Source organism: Bombina bombina, chromosome 8, assembly GCF_027579735.1.
Source record: "Bombina bombina isolate aBomBom1 chromosome 8, aBomBom1.pri, whole genome shotgun sequence".
Taxonomy (NCBI): Eukaryota; Metazoa; Chordata; class Amphibia; order Anura; family Bombinatoridae; genus Bombina; species Bombina bombina.
The window spans coordinates 244,545,811-244,566,881 of NC_069506.1; the positions used below are offsets into that span (position 1 = coordinate 244,545,811).

The 21,071-nt window shown below is 35.0% G+C and overlaps 1 protein-coding gene across 1 annotated transcript in view; it reads left to right on the top strand.

Moving 5' to 3' along the window:
• IGLON5 (IgLON family member 5) overlaps window positions 1-17,916 on the top strand; it is a 658,759-nt gene extending 640,843 nt beyond the window's left edge. Inside the window, exon 8 of the mRNA XM_053691231.1 lies at window positions 15,937-17,916. Coding sequence (XP_053547206.1) covers window positions 15,937-16,037 — 101 coding nt within the window. The 3' untranslated portion in view covers window positions 16,038-17,916. The remainder of the gene's footprint in view (window positions 1-15,936) is intronic.
• The last annotated feature ends 3,155 nt before the right edge of the window (window positions 17,917-21,071 follow it).

Sequence of the window (21,071 nt, forward strand, 5' to 3'; positions counted from 1 at the left end):
CAGTCACAGTCACAACCTCTGCATCCCCAGTAGTTACGCCCCCATGTATTTACTATTTAATATCCCTTTAAAATGTAATAAAAAGCACTGACGTAAGGGACGGCCTGCTGAGGCTTTGAAACAGGCAAACTAAGAGGTTATAAAGTATATTAATATAATAATGTTGGTTAAGCAAAGCTGGGGAATGGGTAGTAAAGGCTTTATCCATCTTTTTAGATAATAACACAATCAAGTAGACTGTCCCTTTAAGAGTTAGTAATTAGTGCCTCAGCACTCTAATATCCTAAGCCTGAATTAATGTGTTGCGTGTGTTTGTACAGCGTCACTCGTTACCTGTAGTATGTCGGACGGGATCATTAACTCAACAATGAGAAAATGGAGGTCACCATTAGCCCATAATGATAAATTTACCTTTCCATTTCAAGCCATAAACTTTCAAGACAATATTTAGACCACATGAAGCATAGGCATATGAATGGTGCCATATCCGAAGACTGGCAGTGGACCAACTAAAACAAATTAATCAGTTCATTTCTTTACTATATAAACATAACACTGTATAAGTAGATTTGTTTTCTATAAATTTGGCAAAAACAGCAACACACTTGGTTGTTTACTGAAAATTACTGATGGAGTCACTTGCGTTTATTTTGTTAAACTGTCTGAAGCTGTAGATATGTCCAGCTGTTATGTATTGAACATTCTGTGCAAACAACATATAAAATATAATTAACTTTTCCTTGCATTTCCCTCACTAATCATATTTTTGGATGAGCTTTCATACAGGTAAATTATCTAAATTTCTTCAATAAGATCAGGAGTCAGGTTCTAGGAGAGTTCACTTAGGCAATCAACATTTAGTTAAAGGGACATGATACTCAAAAATATTCTGTGTTCAATCTAAAAGAGAGTGTTTAAAAGTGTACTACAGTGCTTTTTTTATAATAGCAACGTTTCCTATGGGATATGTCACTGTAAGCCAGTGAGCAATAAATATTTGAGTATTAGTTGTACTTCCTGTTTGTTTTACATACGATTGAAACCACTTTTACATGTGGACACTGTAGTGGAGAAAATTATATGTTCCAATTTGTTGAAGTGATTAAAATACAAGCTATGACACGATTTACATATTCTAAACAGATATTGGAAAATGTACTACACATCTAATTAGTAGCATTTCTTACGTGAAGAAGAACCACACTGCTGTTTTACACTGGCCCTCTGAAGATATGTCTATTTCAGCTGCCCAAGAATTAGAAAATTCTCTTTTTGAACAAGCCTCTATCCCCTGGGCAATGTTGCCTTTATCGCTTCATAAGCTGAGATGAAAGAATGAACTGTGTTATTATAGACATACAGATGTTCTAGTGTAGGATTGCTAGAAGCCTACAAGTCTTTCTGCACTCTTTTGTCTGCTCTGTAAATATGTGGAGACATCAAACCATTTCTAGGGTATTGAGGTTTTTTCATTAATTGGTTTTACATTTAGATAAAATAAAGGAAGTTGGATGTCTAGTGATGCTTTAAATTCAGAGACTACATTATGTAGATATTCCAGAACTAGACAAAGATCTACCTTTCTTGATGCAGAACCAGATAAAATGAATGTCAGGATAAACATGTTACTCAGCTGCACATCTGGATTAGGTAATTCCATAAATAACTGATTAAATTGAAACCTGTAGCTTTAAGGCACTATAGCTGAATCAAGTTCTGCCAGCATCATGTAAAATTCTCAAGTGTATGATATAAAGTTATTCAGACCATAGGCAGATCATGTTACTGCATCCATGCCAGATTTTTTTCCCTAAGAACAACAATGAAAGATGTAAAGAATGCTTTAATTTGTTCTTCCAGATTGAATTGAGGGATATGAAGCAATGGAGGTTACAAATAAGCCAATTGCAGAATCGTTTTGGCTACCTGTGTCAGTGAAGAACTTCTAGTGCCTTCCTAGTAACTAATATGAGAAAACTACAAACAAACACACTTTTTGTTAGAAATGATGACTTACTTCTTGATCACTAGTATTGAATTAATGGAGTCTGCATTGTTGCTCAGGGGAGTACAGTAATGAGTAGATAGAGTCCTTCCATAATGTCATATTTTAGGGAGGAAACATCCTCTATTTGGCTGAATATACTATGTCCACAATTGACCCATTCAGGTAAATACTGTTGTGTAAATACCAGAAATGTCTTACAAACTAGATCTTAGAAAACACAGGATTGGCTGGGAAATAGGTAATCTTTTCTTTTGCAGTAGTGAAAACATCTTGAATGCTGTCAAAATAGTAATGCACATGTATGCCATATTTATTGAGCTCTGCAATGAGAATTACCAGGAGTATGGTGAATGTTCTTTGTGCTATGCCTCATGCTGAATCTAAGAAAAAGCTGATACACAGTGCAATAGGAATATGGAGATTTGAATCTTTGTGCATAATTGTCACAATAAATGCATTTGGAGGGATCACATTAATTATAGTCAGTAAAGATTTTGTTTTAAAATTTTCACAGAATCATATATGTCTTTTAAGACGAAGGGTCTTCAAAGGACCTAAAACTAGAAAAATAATTTAACATTTTTTTAATTCCTGAGACTTCCTTCTTTCCTTTAATGACTTTGCATAGGCTAACGCCATTAGAATGGCATGTGACGTCCTACCTTATATGGAGTCCTGCGGCCTCCTCCTTTTAGTGAATGGAAAAACCAGACTGGGGGGTATGCCTAGCATCGTAAGCAGTCCTCCATGATCTGATACCGGCTATGAAATCACATAAACGCATCAATGATGTTGGGATTTTTTTTTATTATGTAGAAAATGAACACAGCATCAGTCCATAAATAGGTGCACGTACCAAGGTCCTGCCATAGACCTCAAAATCCACAGAAGGAACAGCACCATCAAATGAATGTAATAAAAATCTTCTTTATTGAGACATCACCAAAGACACAGCAACACGACGTTTCGGTCAAATGACCTTAATCATGTGTCAACACATGATTAAGGTCATTTGACCGAAACGTCGTGTTGCTGTGTCTTTGGTGATGTCTCAATAAAGAAGATTTTTATTACATTCATTTGATGGTGCTGTTCCTTCTGTGGATTTTGTGGGATTTTTTTTATAGCAGCTGTTTACATCGGAACTTCTTTCTGATGTTAAACACTTGCCCCCAGCATTAAGGGATTATGAAACATACTTCTATTATGTAAATTAAAGGAATTGAAGACAAAATAGTCTTTTATAAGCACATTTTTAACTTGAGTGAGGTAAGCTATTGTTGTTTATTTATATTTCTATTTATATGCATAGCCTAGACATCTAATATTAAAACTGCCCAGACATCCTAAAACAGGTACTAGTGGAAAGGCCTGGACAGTTCTAATCTCATGCCGTTTCTGCTTGAAAGAAGGCTAGAGATTTGCCTATTTTGTGACTTTGTGTTTCCCAGTGCTGGGAACAAAATAAAAAATATTGAAATTACTGTTTGTATAGCCAAGAATATGACCTCACATCTTCGTTTTACAGTTTTGATTTATAATAAATATTTTCCCTCCAAAGCCCTCAGAAATCATAAACTGAGCACTTTTCTAAACAGTATATTATCCTCTAAGGTTAAGCTTCAAATATCAGTTTTTGAGCTAGTATCCGTCACTGTTTTAACCAAAGTACTCCTCTGGCAATAGTTGCTTTCTCTGTTCCTTTAGCTTTAACATGAAATAGGAGTTGTTATAAATATTATTCTTATCTCTTTCAATAGTGTACCCCAAAGTGTATTGTCAATACACAATAAATATTATGGAACCTCTATTTAATTCTGTAAATGTAATTCAATATAAATAAAAAAAAGTGGTTACCAACTTTGCAGAGGCAATGTGTGTAATTTATTAACTCTCTGAATTATGTCATTTGCAAAGGATAATGTATATAAAACCTGCATCATTTTAGTTCTGATATGTCTATTAATTAATCTGAAACATAGTTTATTAAAAGATGCATTGGAAATAATAATCAATATTTTGATAAAGCAAATCAATAAGCATACCTCATTACAATGATTTAATAATTATCAAGTTAGAACTAATGAAAACAGTCACTAAATTATTTTATTTGTTATAGCGTGCATGTTTAACCCCTTAAAAACCAGTGATGTACTGCTCTATTCCGGGAAGTCTGCACCCGGAAGGGAGGTCATAATAATGCTGTCCTGTCGCTTGCGGCAAGACCCGCACTACTATTACCTGAAAAACCCTTAACGACCATCAATGTATAGGGTACGTCAGGGTCTTTAAGGGGTTAATAGAAAAACAGAAATGTTTATTATTTAAATTCTCAGCATAGCTGGCAGGAATCAGGTAAGATAATAATCCCGGCAAACTATAAGAAAATGATATTATTAATACCAGATTCCTTAATGATTCAGTCAACCAGATTTAATTAATTCTCCTAATTAAAATAAGAAAACTTCAAATATAAATGTAAAGAGCATAAATCATATTAATAAAACTGTTACATTTGGATTTATTTCATATTTATCAATATTGTGGGATCCTTCACTGGGGTTCAGTTTAAATAGACCCTCTTAAATTACACCTGGTCCCTCTCTTGCCATTATCCTGACTTGTCTGGTCAGCTTAGCCTTCATCTCCTCTGGACAGGGTGTGGTCATCTCACATGCTCTGTGTGGCCATTTTTGTGTCACCTGCTTGTGCCTTCTTTTTGTGGGTCAGTGTGTATTTTATGGAATACTCAGCTCCCCACCCCCACTGATAAGGTAAGATTGACATAATTGATTGGATTGCACGAATTACAGATTAATTAACATTTTGTTAATTAGCTAATATTTAGCAGTCAGAATATTTTTCCCTTTGAAGATGGCACTTATCACTAAGCTATAATATACAAATATGTATTTTGTAAATACGTTCTTAAAAACAAGTCAGTGGGGCCAATTTATCAAGGGTTGAATGGCCCCTGATGCTCCTGTTTCTGCGCAAGCCTTAAAGCTCGCCAGAAACAGCATTTATGAAGCAGCTGTCTAAAGACCACTGCTCCATAACTGGTCCGCTGCCTCTGAGGCTGCGGTCTGCAATCCGCCCAATCCTCTACGATCGAGTTGATTGACACCCCCTGCTAGGGGCCGATTGGCCGTGAATCTGCAGGGACGGCAATGCACAAGCAGTTCACCAGAACTGCTTGTGCAATGTTAAATGCTGACAGCGTATGCTGTTGGCATTCAGCGATGTCTTTCGGACATGATACGCTACAGCGTATCATGTCGGATAGACAATGATAAATCGACCCCTTTATGTCTATTTGACCATCAACCAAGGTTGAACCCCACTAATGTTTATAGTCTAAGAGACTTATTGGAAACATATATGAATAACATGGTGATATTTGTTGATATTTACACCAATAATATGACAGGAATCATGCAGCTATGTTGGGAACCTTGAATATCATAACTGAATATGAATTATTTTGTTAAAGTACAAAAACTTCACCATAAGCAATTATATATTGACAAGCAACACTAGTTAATACCTACATATTAATACTGATTAATAATATATATACAGTATGTATGTGTACCTGAATATATCAGTAAATACACATGATCAATTGTATGCCTACATAATATAGCACAGACACATGATTAATATGCAATATCAAAATGGTGAACTTTATTTGACAATTGTCCTAACAGTGTGTTGTAGCTTCAGTTTAGGAAAAAACTATTCTATTTGTATGCTTACTGAGAGATTTATTTCTAAGTTGCTAACCAACATTCTGAAGCTTTAGTTACAGGGGGCATAGCTAACAGGTGTTATTTAAAGGGACAGTCTACACCTTAGTCATAAATTGAATATAAATTTTGATGCTAAAGTGCCCGGTTTTTAAAAATTTGATTAAAAACAGGAGCACTTTAATTCATCAAAATTTACATTTCACTTACCTTTTAATCTTCACAGCAGCTCCAGCTTCCTCCGGCCGTTGTAAGCCATTTCTGATGTCAGAAATGATGGATAGGTCATCCTCCAATCACGGCTTCCCCCCCGGGGGAATCGGTGTCTGATTCAACACTGTGATTGGAGGAAGCCGGATTCCTCATTTTAGACCCAGGAAGAGGCTTTGCAATGGGTGGAGGAAGCTGGAGCTGCTGTCAAGATTAAAAGGTAAGTTTTTTTTTTCACAACTAGAGTGAAATGTAAATTTTGATGAATTAAAGTGCCCCTGTTTTTAATCGAATTTTTAAAAACCGGGCATTTTAGCATCAAAATTTACATTCACTTTAAAGTCTTACCTTAGATTAAGCTGCAAATAGCCTCCTGCACCCCTCTCTATATAATGCAGCAGGAACAGTAAACAGTTATTTTAACATGAATATTGTTTCTGGCCATTTTGTAATGGCTGCCAAGCTCAGCCCACTGATGACCTCACGGTCTGGGCTACAACCAGGCACAATGATAAATAGCATTGACAGTCTGTTGAATTCAACTAGTGAGCCATTTGTGATTGGATGCCATATGCAGCCCAGATGATGAGCTTGACAGCCATTTAAAAGTGTCCAGAAGCAATATTAATTTTAAAATAACTTTTTTACTGTTCTTGCTGCATGATATAGAAAAACTGTAGGAGGCTGTTTGCAACTTACTCTAAGGTAAGATTTTAAGATGATCAAGGTGTAGACTGCCCTTTTAAATAGAACCAATTTTTATATTATGGTGCCGTTAATAAGTCCCCATTTCTTATTCATAGGATCTCTAAATATGCCAGTATCATTCATTCAGAAAAATATCAATCTTAAGATTAAAATATTGCTTTCTAGTGGCAGAGTGAGCATGCCAAACAATAGTTCCATTTAAGAGATGTAAAATTGTTCATCGTTCTCATGTTTCATTACTTGAGATATATAGATATATATATATATATATATATATATATATATATATATATATATATATATATATATATAATCTTTATGGGTGATCATTTATATATGTCCAACAAGAGAAGCACTCCAATTCTCTTGTTGTAAATATTTCAATTATAATTGCAGGATCAGATGGCCATTTTTGTGTCACCTGCTTGTGCCTTCTTTTTGTGGGTCAGTGTGTATTTTATGGAATACTCAGCTCCCCACCCCCACTGATAAGGTAAGATTGACATAATTGATTGGATTGCACGAATTACAGATTAATTAACATTTTGTTAATTAGCTAATATTTAGCAGTCAGAATATTTTTCCCTTTGAAGATGGCACTTATCACTAAGCTATAATATACAAATATGTATTTTGTAAATACGTTCTTAAAAACAAGTCAGTGGGGCCAATTTATCAAGGGTTGAATGGCCCCTGATGCTCCTGTTTCTGCGCAAGCCTTAAAGCTCGCCAGAAACAGCATTTATGAAGCAGCTGTCTAAAGACCACTGCTCCATAACTGGTCCGCTGCCTCTGAGGCTGCGGTCTGCAATCCGCCCAATCCTCTACGATCGAGTTGATTGACACCCCCTGCTAGGGGCCGATTGGCCGTGAATCTGCAGGGACGGCAATGCACAAGCAGTTCACCAGAACTGCTTGTGCAATGTTAAATGCTGACAGCGTATGCTGTTGGCATTCAGCGATGTCTTTCGGACATGATACGCTACAGCGTATCATGTCGGATAGACAATGATAAATCGACCCCTTTATGTCTATTTGACCATCAACCAAGGTTGAACCCCACTAATGTTTATAGTCTAAGAGACTTATTGGAAACATATATGAATAACATGGTGATATTTGTTGATATTTACACCAATAATATGACAGGAATCATGCAGCTATGTTGGGAACCTTGAATATCATAACTGAATATGAATTATTTTGTTAAAGTACAAAAACTTCACCATAAGCAATTATATATTGACAAGCAACACTAGTTAATACCTACATATTAATACTGATTAATAATATATATACAGTATGTATGTGTACCTGAATATATCAGTAAATACACATGATCAATTGTATGCCTACATAATATAGCACAGACACATGATTAATATGCAATATCAAAATGGTGAACTTTATTTGACAATTGTCCTAACAGTGTGTTGTAGCTTCAGTTTAGGAAAAAACTATTCTATTTGTATGCTTACTGAGAGATTTATTTCTAAGTTGCTAACCAACATTCTGAAGCTTTAGTTACAGGGGGCATAGCTAACAGGTGTTATTTAAAGGGACAGTCTACACCTTAGTCATAAATTGAATATAAATTTTGATGCTAAAGTGCCCGGTTTTTAAAAATTTGATTAAAAACAGGAGCACTTTAATTCATCAAAATTTACATTTCACTTACCTTTTAATCTTCACAGCAGCTCCAGCTTCCTCCGGCCGTTGTAAGCCATTTCTGATGTCAGAAATGATGGATAGGTCATCCTCCAATCACGGCTTCCCCCCGGGGGAATCGGTGTCTGATTCAACACTGTGATTGGAGGAAGCCGGATTCCTCATTTTAGACCCAGGAAGAGGCTTTGCAATGGGTGGAGGAAGCTGGAGCTGCTGTCAAGATTAAAAGGTAAGTTTTTTTTTCACAACTAGAGTGAAATGTAAATTTTGATGAATTAAAGTGCCCCTGTTTTTAATCGAATTTTTAAAAACCGGGCATTTTAGCATCAAAATTTACATTCACTTTAAAGTCTTACCTTAGATTAAGCTGCAAATAGCCTCCTGCACCCCTCTCTATATAATGCAGCAGGAACAGTAAACAGTTATTTTAACATGAATATTGTTTCTGGCCATTTTGTAATGGCTGCCAAGCTCAGCCCACTGATGACCTCACGGTCTGGGCTACAACCAGGCACAATGATAAATAGCATTGACAGTCTGTTGAATTCAACTAGTGAGCCATTTGTGATTGGATGCCATATGCAGCCCAGATGATGAGCTTGACAGCCATTTAAAAGTGTCCAGAAGCAATATTAATTTTAAAATAACTTTTTTACTGTTCTTGCTGCATGATATAGAAAAACTGTAGGAGGCTGTTTGCAACTTACTCTAAGGTAAGATTTTAAGATGATCAAGGTGTAGACTGCCCTTTTAAATAGAACCAATTTTTATATTATGGTGCCGTTAATAAGTCCCCATTTCTTATTCATAGGATCTCTAAATATGCCAGTATCATTCATTCAGAAAAATATCAATCTTAAGATTAAAATATTGCTTTCTAGTGGCAGAGTGAGCATGCCAAACAATAATTCCATTTAAGAGATGTAAAATTGTTCATCGTTCTCATGTTTCATTACTTGAGATATATAGATATATATATATATATATATATATATATATATATATATATATATATATATATATATATATATATATATATATATATATATAATCTTTATGGGTGATCATTTATATATGTCCAACAAGAGAAGCACTCCAATTCTCTTGTTGTAAATATTTCAATTATAATGGCAGGATCAGATGTAGACTCCCTGACCTTGAGGACTATACCTCACTGACAAGGCCCAGAGAAGGTTATATGTCTGGGTGCCATGTCTCTTGTTTAGACAGGTATTTAATCTTCTCTCCTCTAGACTATTTCTCTATCATTAACTTTTAGATCACTCTTTGTCTAGTCAGCAACAGGAAGACAGAGAGAGCCTTATTTTTTTTTAAAAAAGATACTTTGAGGGACCTTCTGTAGAGAATCCATGCACTAGAGGCATCTCTGCCAGAATACCTCTAAAGAACAACTGTAAGATTTTGAGTTTTCTGTGTATATACTTTTAAACTTAATATATTTAAAAAAAAAAAATCAAATACACTTTTCTCCCACTTACATTTCTTTGTTTTTCGGGGGGTTGGATAACATAATTTATGTAAGAACTTACCTGATAAATTCATTTCTTTCATATTAGCAAGAGTCCATGAGCTAGTGATGTATGGGATATACATTCCTACCAGGAGGAGCAAAGTTTCCCAAACCTTAAAATGCCTATAAATACACCCCTCACCACACCCACAATTCAGTTTAACGAATAGCCAAGAAGTGGGGTGATAAGAAAGCATCAAAAATAAGGAATTGGAATAATTGTGCTTTATACAAAAAAATCATAACCACCACAAAAAGGGTGGGCCTCATGGACTCTTGCTAATATGAAATAAATGAATTTATCAGGTAAGTTCTTACATAAATTATGTTTTCTTTCATGTAATTAGCAAGAGTCCATGAGCTAGTGACGTATGGGATAGCAGATACCCAAGATGTGGAACTTCCACGCAAGAGTCACTAGAGAGGGAGGGATAAAATAAAGACAGCCAATTCCGCTGAAAAATTAATCCACTACACAAATCAAAAGTTTAAATTTTTATAATGAAAAAAACTGAAGTTATAAGCAGAAGAATCAAACGGAAACAGCTGCCTTAAGTACTATTCTACCAAAAACTGCTTCTGAAGAAGAGAAAGCATCAAAATGGTAGAATTTAGTAAAAGTATGCAAAGAAGACCAAGTCGTTGCTTTGCAAATCTGATCAACAGAAGCTTCATTCTTAAAAGTCCAGGAAGTAGAAACTGACCAAGTAGAATGAGCCGTAATCCTCTGAGGCGGGGATTAACCCGACTCCAAATAAGCAAGATGAATCAAAAAGCTTTAACCAAGATACCAAAGAAATGGCAGAAGCCTTCTGACCTTTCTTAAAACCAGAAAAGATAACAAATAGACTAGAAGTCTTTCTGAAATCTGAATAGCTTCAACATAATTTCAAAACTCTTACTACATCCAAAGAATGTAAGAATCTCTCCAAATAATTTTTAGTATTAGGACACAAGGAATGGACAATAATTATCTACTAATGTTGTTAAAATTCACAACTTTAGGTAAAAATTGAAAAGAAGACAGCAAAACCACCTTATCCTGATTAAAAATTTAGAAAAAGGAGACTCACAAGAAAGAGCAGATAATTCAAAAACTGTTCTAGCTGAAGAGATGTCTAAAAGAACAATACTTTCCATGAAAGTAATTAAAATGTCCAAAGAAAGCATATGCTCAAACGGAAGAGCCTGTAAAGCCCTCAGGACCAAATTAAGACTCCAAGGAGGAGAAAGTGGCTTAAATGACAGACTTGATATGAACCAAAGCCTGAACAAAACAATGAATAACAGAAAGATTAGCAAATTTTTCTGTGAAAACAGCACAGAAAAAGCAGAGATTTGTCCTTGCAAGGAACTTGCAGACAAAAACCCTTATCTAAACCATCCTGAAGAAACTATAAAATCCTAGGAATTCTAAAAGAATGCCAAGAGAATTTATGAAAAGAGCATCAAGAGATGTAAATCTTTTAAACTTGATAATAAATCTTACTAGACACAGATTTACGAGCCTGCAACATAGTATTAATCACCGAGTCAGAGAAACTTCTATGACTAAGTACTAAGCGTTAAATCTCCATACCATCACATTAATAATTTGAGTTCCTGATGGAAAAAATGAATGTTAAGATATAAGGTCTGGCCTTAATGGAAGTGACCAAGATTGGCAACTGGACATCCGAACAAGAACCATATACTAAAACCTGTGCGGCCATGCTGGAGCCACCAGCAACACAAAAGATTGCTCCCTGATGATTTTGAAAATCACTCTAAAAAGAAGAAGCAGAGGCGAAAAAATATAGGCAGATTGATAACTCCAAGGAAGTGTCAATGCATACACTGCTTCCACCAGATGATCCCTGGACCTGAATAGGCCCCTGGGAAGTTCCTTGTTTAGATTAGATGCCATCAGATCTATTTCTGGAAGACCACACATCTGAACAATTTGAAAAAACACATCTGGGTAAAGAGACCATTCTCCCGGATGTAAAGCTTGATTGACAGAGATAATCCGCTTCCCAATTGTTTATACCTGGGAAATGGACAGCAGAAATTAGACAGGAGCTGGATTTAGCCCAAGCAAGTATCCGAGATACTTCTTTCACAGCCTAAGGACTGAGAGTCCCACCCTGATGATTTACATACGCCACAGTTGTGACATTGTCTGTCTGAAAAACAATAAACGTCTCTTTCTTCAAAAAGAAGCCAAAACTGAAGAACTCTGAAAAATGCATGGAGTTCCAAAATATCAATTGGTAATCTCGCCTCCTGAGATTTCCAAACCCCTTGTGCTGACAGAGATCCCCAGACAGCCTCCCAACCTAAAAGACTCGCATCTGTAGTGATCATGGTCCAGGTTGAATGAACCGAAGAGACCCGTAGAACTATATGATGGTGAACTAACCACCAAATCAAAGATAGTTGAACATTGGGATTCAAAGATATAAAAAGTGATATCCTAGAATCCCTGCACCATTAATTCAGTATAAAAAACTGGAAAGGTTTCTTATGAAAATGAGCAAAGGGAATCGAATCCAATGCTGCAGCCATAATACCAAAAACTTCCATGCATATAGCAACTGAAGGAAGTAATAGAGACTGAAGGTTCCGACAAACGGAACCCAATAAAATTGTCACTTGTCTGCTAGAGACAAAGACATTGACACAATCTATCTGGAAACCTAAAAAAAAGGTGACCCTTGTCTGAGGAATCAAGGAGCTTTTGATAAAAAGATCCTCTAACCATGTCTTGAAGAAAAAACAAAAGTTGAATCATATGAGTTTCCACAGAACGAAAAGACTGAGCCAGTACCACGAGACCGTCCAAATAAGGAAACACTGAGAACCTTGAAAAGATTCTTAGAGCTGTCGCTAGACCAGAAGGAAAAGCAACAAATTGGTAATGCTTGTCAAAAAAAGAGAATCTCAGAAAATGAAAATAATCTGAATGAAAACAGAAAATGAAGATATGCATCTATTGTATCTATTGTAAACAAATAATGCCATCACTGACCAAAAAGGCAGAATAGACCATATAAACACCATTCTAAAAGATGGTATACTTATATGACAATTCAAAAAGATTTTCTATCTTTGGGATAATGAATAGTTTTGAATAAAAACCCCAAACCCTGTTCCTAAAAAGGAACTGGTATAAATACCCCAGAAAACTCCAGGTCTGAGCAGCGCCTTGAGCCCCAATGGGTGACCAGCCGTGCTTCACAAGTACCCAATACATACAGGACTGAAACACACTTCAGGAAAGTGTGAGCCTTACTGGAATAGCTGGAATATGTTAGAGAAAAAAATACTTCTCACAGACGTTTTTACTCTGAATCCTATTCTGTATCCAAATCTAAAAAGTTTGGACCGAATTGAACCAAACAAATTTTTTTAAAAAGTCTTAACCTGCCCCTTACCAGCTAAGCTGGAATAAGAACTGCACCTACATGCAAATTTGGGGAGCTGACTGTTATTTTTTAAAAGGCTTAAATTGAATGAAGAAAACTTCCAATTATAAACATGTTACTTGGGGAAGAATTTAGAATTCCGTTCCTTAGTAAGAACAAAAACTAATAAAAGCTTAAAATTTAGCCTTAGAACTCAATCTTGAAGCCCAGAGTAACAGTTGAAGAATTGAATCCAATTGTGAACCAAATAATTGATTACCTTGGAAAAAAAGAAATATGGAATTTAGAAATCAAATTAGCATTCCAAGATTGAAATCACAAAGTTCTTCTAGCTAAAATAGCTAAAGACATAGATTAAACCTCATTTGTGAAAATATCAAAAAAATGATGACACAAATGAAATTATTAGCATGTTGATCAACTTAACAATGCTAAACAAATCATAATCCGATACTTGTTGCACTAAAGTATCCAACCAGAAAGTTGAAGCAGTTGCAATATCAGCCAAATAAATTTCAGGTCTAAGAAAAGTACCTGAAAATAAATAATTTTCCTTAAATAAGATACAAGTTTCCCAAGGAAAAAAATAAATACTATTTGCTATAGGAATAGTAGTATGTTTAGCAAGAGTAGAGATAGCCCCATTAACTTGGGGGATCTTCCTCAAAACTTAAAACTAACTGCCTGCAAAGGATACAATTTAAAAACCTTAAAGAAGGAATAAAAGAAATTCCCGGCCTATTCCATTCCCTAGTATCAGGAACTGGAGAAAAAAAACCTCTGAAGAAACCACAGAAGGTTAATAAGCAGAATTTAAATGTTAGCTAGTCTTAAAATCAAAAAACTAGTTACTTCAATATCCAAATAATCAACACCTTTCCAACAAAGAACGAATGTACTCAATTTAAAAATAAAAAAGTAGATTTGTTAGTGTCAATATCTGATGAAGAATATTCTGAATGAGAAAAAACACCATTAGAGAAGGATAATTCAGTATGTTGTTGGTCTTTTAAAACTTCATCAACTAAATGAGAAGTTTAAAAAAGACCTAAAAATTTTATTAGAAGGCGGGATAGCAGACAAAGCCTTAATAATGGAATCAGAAAAATATTCTTATAAATTCCTAAGTATATCTTGTACATAAGATGTTAAAAGAATAGCAATAGATAATGCATAAATACTAATGGACTCTGCATGTAAAAGTTTATCATAAAAACTTATTACAAACCATAGCTAAAGATAAACATTCATAACATTAAAATAAATGAACTTAGCTTTGGTAGGACTGATATCAGTCATCAGGAATCCCTCAGTATTTTCTGATACAGGAACAGTTTTTGAAATGTCTTGCAATATGTAATAGAAAAAAATAACATATAAAGCAAAATTATCAAATTCCTTAAATTACAGTTTCAGGAATCGGAAAAAAATGCAAAACAAACAAGCCTCTAGCAACCAGAAGCAACAAAAAAGTGAGACTGAAATAATGTGAAAAAAACTGGCACCAAGTATGACGTCCACATTTTTTGGCGCCAAGTATGATGCCCACATTTTTGGCGCCAAGTATGACACCCATATTTTTAGGCAAAAAACGTCTGTAACACACATGCGTCAAAAAATGAAGCAACCATGTGAAAACTTCCGGCGTCAACTATGATGCCGGAAATGACGAAAATTTGCATCAAAAAAGGTTGCGCCAAAAATGACGCAATAAATTGAAGCATTTTCTGCACCCGCGAGCCTAACAGCCCGCAAAAAAGTCAAATTGAAATTTTTAAGGTAAGAAAAAATATTTATTCATATGCATTTTCCCAAAAAAATGAAACTGACAGTCTGAAAGAAGGAATACTGATTATCCTGAATCATGGCAAATATAAGTTTAAAACATATATTTAGAACTTTACATATAAAGTGCCCAACCATAGCTTAGAGTGTCATAAATAAAATAAGACTTACTTACCCTAAGACACTCATCTACATATAATAGATAGCCAAACCAGTACTGAAACGAGAATCAGTAGAGGTAATGGTATATAAGAGTATATCGTCGATCTGAAAAGAGAGGTAGGAGAAGAAATCTCTACGAACGATAACAGAGAACCTTTGAAATAGATCCCCTAGAGGAAGACCATGGTATTCAAATAGGCAATACTCTCTTCACATCCCTTTGACATTCACTGCACTCTGAGAGGAAAACCGGGCTTCAGCCTGCTGCAAAGCGCATATCAACGTAGAATCTAGCACAAACTTACTTCACCACCTCCATGGGAGGCAAAGTTTGTAAAACTGAATTGTGGGTGTGGTGGGGGGCGTATTTATAGGCACTTTGAGGTTTGGGAAACTTTGCCCCTCCTGGTAGGAATGTATATCCCATACGTCACTAGCTCATGGACTCTTGCTAATTACATGAAAGAAATTGTAATGCATATTGCTGGGAGACCCATTTATATGTCTTTTTGTTTAGCTATTAAAGCATTCTATCAGTTAAAGTTCATCTATGTTTAGTCTACTACTTCTGAAGAGGAAGGTTGCGTAAATAGAAGGTCTTTTTATGAACAACTTTTCTACTTGTGTGTATTATTATGAAATATAGATATGCTATACCGCTGCCTAATATAGCTGTTAACCCTTTTCTTTGTCTCTTTTTTTTTCTAGAGCCTGGTTATGCTCTGAATCATGGAGTTACTTTCAAAGTATCACCTCTGCTCCTTGGCTTTTTGGCTTCCACGATAGTTTCCCTCCTACGTACAATCTAAAACAAAATAAAGAAAAAATATCCAGAAAGAATTCTCACAACTGACAGAAAATAAAATATTACTCAAAACAATACAATAAAAACACAAAAAATCATTTTCTAAGAAGGATTCTGACACTGTGAGGGAACAAATTATGCATTTCTAAACTGCATCGTTGACTTGCTGCACCTTCCAATGGGAGAAAGAAAGGACGGGTGGATTTTATCAGAAGGACATTTTCTGAATGAACTATATGGATAAATGATGGATTGGAAGAAAACTTCATTGATGAAGTAGAAATTGAAAGAAACATACAGTATATAATTAAATGCTAGATATATTGAAGATGATTCTTATTGGTGTTTAAAGAACAGAGGGCTTCATTGTTTTTAACACTTCCAATGCTGAATTGATATGTAACTCTTTTCAACACTGGAAAGCCTAACATTACAGTGTAGGTCTTCCCCAAACCCCATCCACATTTATAAAGTGATTTCTTGAAAACCCATCAAACACAGTATAAATGGCCTGACCTTGTTTTCCCTTTCACTAAATCACCATTTCTGTAGCTCTTAGATCCACCACTTGCTCACAACACAAACACCAGATGTCTAGTTTAATAGATAAGGAATTATACATCATAACTGCAACTATCCCTGTAATTAACTGGTAAATATAAAGGCCTCCTGAATGTTCTCGTGCATGTTCTACAGCAGGAACAACATTGAGAACGTGAATGAGAGGACCATAAGGTATAGAGAGAGTGAGTTCTAATGAATGAATGTTAGTTTATGCCCTCCATACCAAATGGTCTTTATGGCTCATTAAGTCCTAAATGAGGGTAATTTTATTTCAGGTGCATTGTGATATTCCAGTTGTCAGTGTTCTGTACCTATATCTCCAGTCATCTCCAAAAATCTTTAACTGCACTTCTGGAGCTCTGGAGAACTACCTGAAAGGGACTTTGAAAATGTGGCACATCCTACAAATGTGGAAGTATTGAGCGCTTGACTGAAGAGACTTTAGAAAGATGGTTTATGGACAATTAAATTTACTGAGAAAGTTGTTCCCACTATAGCAGAGACAAAAGGGGAAATAAGTATGAGGATTTTTTTTAGGATTTCAAGGGAATACATAAAGAAAAGATTGTGTTTTTGAAAACATGCCACAATTTCATATGCCTATCATTCATCACCAGTGTCTGTGACATTCTTGTAGGTATTTTACTGACCCTTTCCCCCTTGTAGAAGTGAAAGATGGGGAACCAGGGGCCTTGAGTATTGTCTGACTGTTAGCTGTCTGTCTGCATGGTCCTATCACTGACTGCAAGTCCTGGGCCCGCCTTTACTCATTGCATTATGTTAATCAAGGAAAAGGACTTCATGGGCTGCTATGTTTATATCATTAATTGGTGTGGAGATTGAATGGGCCGAGAAAGGAAAACTTCACAATTTCTCTCACCCAAATGGGTTTCCAAGGTCTTTAATAATCAGGACCCAATGTATTCATTTCACCCATTTTCCACAACAAGAGGTACCCAATAGGGAGCTCCTGATGGCTTTTCCAAAATGGCGGGCCTGCTCAAGCGTGTTTTTGTCCTTGGCGTCTGTTCGTCCGTCCACCTGTTCATAACAGATACATGTAGGGTCAAAAAATAGGCCCAACAAGAGCTTCCAAGCTGTGCATCAAAGCAATGCATTCTGGGATTCCACAGTCTCCGTTCCTGCGTGGGGTTTTGAGTTTATGGGGCACTTTAATGCTCATCACAGGAAATTCAATGCATTTGATTATTTTTGGGGAGTTTTTTTTGTTTCTTTTTGCAAAAAGATAAAAAAATACTTGTGAATATTGGCAAACAAATGTAAAAAGTGTTATAATATAAGAGAGAAACTCTACAAAAGAGTCTGAGTATTAATTTAAACACAAACCACATCATTCTACACATGCAAACTTTAAACTTATTTGAATGTCCTTTTGATTCATATTATTAACAATCGGTTTACTTAAAACATTACTGTAGCTAAAATATAAATAATTGTAAAAAAAATGAAACTGGAGGTACCATATCTACCTAGGCGCCTCTAAAATGATTACAAAATAAAAAATTAGAGGTGGTACATAAGTCTAATGCATCACAAAACAAAGTATATGATATTGCTGCTGCTAATAGCTTATAGTCTAAATGAAACAGGAATAAAGTGCAAGCTGTTAACCCAAAGTTTTGAAAGAAAGCTGGTAAGTATTGTGTTACCATCATTGTATAATCAAAGGGACATAAAACACCAAAATGTTTCTTTCATTATTCAGATAGACCATACAATTTTACACAGCTTTCCAATTTACTTCCATAATCTAATTGATTTAGTTCTCCTGGTATTCTTTATTGAAAAGCATACCTAGGTAGGCTCAGGGGCTGAGAACTAGCTGCTGATTGATGGCTGCACATTTATGCCTCTTTTCATTGGCTTACTTCTGTGTTCAGCTAGCTCCCAGTAGTCTAATGATACCCCTTCAACAAAGGATACCAAGGGAATGATGCAACATTGATAATAGAAGTACATTGGAAAGTTGTTTAAAAATGTATGTTCTACCTGAATCATAAAATAACAAAATCTGGGTTTCCTGTCCTTTAAAAGGGAGAGTCTACTCCAAAATTGTGATTATTTAAATAGATAATCCCTTTATTACCCATATTAATATACGTTTTACCTCTGTGATTACCTTGTATCTAAGACTCTGCAGAATGCCCCCTTATCTTAAGGCTGTTTACGACTTGCATTTTAGCCAATCAGTTTGTTCTCATTTGCAACTCCACAGAAGTGAGCACAGTGTTATCTGCATGGTACACATTTGCTAGTATTGTCTTGCTGTGAAAAGCTTAGAAAATGGACTGAGATAAAGGTGGCCTGCAGCGGCTTAAAAACAGGAAGAGATTTAGAATTTTAGATGTTATAAAGTATATTAATACAACAATGTTGGTTATGAAAAGCTGTGCAATGGGTAGTAAAGGCATTATCTATCTTTCAAATATTAAAAATTTGGAATAGACTGTCCTGTTAATGCTTATTGTACAAATGTCTGGAGAGACAAAAAGGTTATATAAAGTCAGAAAGGCTAGAGTAATTTATTCTAATGAAATAACCGCATGACAAACCTCTATGGAGTATGTATCCAAATTGGTGGTAATCTTCTAAATTTACAAGACATTAGAAAAATGAGTGTTATTATTTTTAGAGCCTTATTGCTGATATATACCATGGATTCATAAGAAAATGTATTTAGTACTAAAATCATAGCCAATCAAATCAAACAGTATAAAAGTATAGAAATATACTGCAGCACCTTAGTAATCACTGGTAACACTCGATATAAGCAATTGTAAGCTACTTTCTAATTTACTCCTATTATCAATTTTTCTTTGTTCTCATGTTATCTTGATTTGAAAAAGCAGTAATAAAAGGTTAGGAGCTGGCCCATTTTTAGTTCAGCACCTTGGTAGAGCTAGCTGATTGGTTTGCTACATTTAGCTACAAATAAACAAGTGCTACCCAGGTGCTGAACAAAAAATGGTCGGGCTCTAAAGCTTACAGTACTGCTTTTTCAAATCAAGATAGCACGAGAACAAAGAAAAATTGATAATAGGAGTAAATAATAAAGGTGCTTAAAATCTCATGCTCTATCTGAATCATGAAAAAAAAAATTGGGTTTAGTATCCCTTTAATATCGGAAACAGTTACTTTGCCCTTGATCATATAGGGAACTATCTGAAACATTTTAGCATAGGAGGCACAAATACAAAATAACTTATAAGGAATAGGATTCCATCCATTATTGGAATGTTAACCCTAATGCTTCTTGTAACTAAGTTGCATGTAATTATTTTGGTTGCCTCTTGATTAGTTTAAAAGACACCTAAATGTACTTGGTTGAAAAAGCAAGAATTGTTAAGGGATTAAAATATATGGCCTCCTATCTAACCCATGATAGCTTCTGATTGGTTGATTGATTCATTGATTTTTATGTATCTATTATTGCTTCTTTGTTAAGTAAACCCATTAGAAGAGACTCCATTTATACTAGCAAATCCGTTTAAATGAATACAGAATATCTAGTTAGACACATGAAAACTTGTATTAAACTGGTGTATAGTGGAGTTTTCACAGAACCAAATCATATAAGGCTAAAGTAAAACATCATTGTAAAATATCACAGCTAATCACTGATAATGACTACCTAATGTGTCTGATTACAAGTTTTTTACTCAAAAATATCAATTAATATTATGTGCAATTAATAATTTCAAGTAATTTTGAATAGTTTTATAATCAACATTTTTTTTTAATACATCCAAAGACTTCATTGCACTTCTGATTAACTTAATGGTGATCATTTTTAATTTGAGAATAACTTAAAGGGACATTAAACACTTTGAGATGATAATATAAAATGATAAATTGTATATATAAAACAACTCTGCAAAATACTTTCATTATTTATTTTGTCCTCTTTGCCTGTAATTCCATTCTGAAATTGTGAGCTTTTCAGTTCCTGTTAGAAATGGACGTGCAGAACACTGTTAAATCCAGCACAGCCATTGGCTGCACACTCTAGTGACTTATTTATAACTGACCCTAATTGGCCACAGCAGATAAGGTAACACAAGTTACAACATGGCAGCTCCCAGTGTTTTATAGACACTAAAACTTTACACTTATTTTGTCACTTTTTAAACAACTAATGAAACTTTAAAAAATACATCTACAAGTTAGTCATGGACTAATCTTTTCTTTGAATGCATCATTCTATCTAGCATGTATTTAGTGTTTAATGTCCCTTTAAAGGTGAAACGTGAGGAATATTTTTTATCATTGTATTAAACCAAAAATAACCATATTTATTATCATGCAAAATGGAAGGGACATTACACTGCTGAGTAAAACTACAGTAGCATTGTTACTATTCAGTCATGCTGTTGTTTTGTTTTTTTCTCATGTTCCTGCAGCTGTCTTCAAAGATATTATTTAACCACTCACAAGAGCTGCTTGGTCGAGCTTC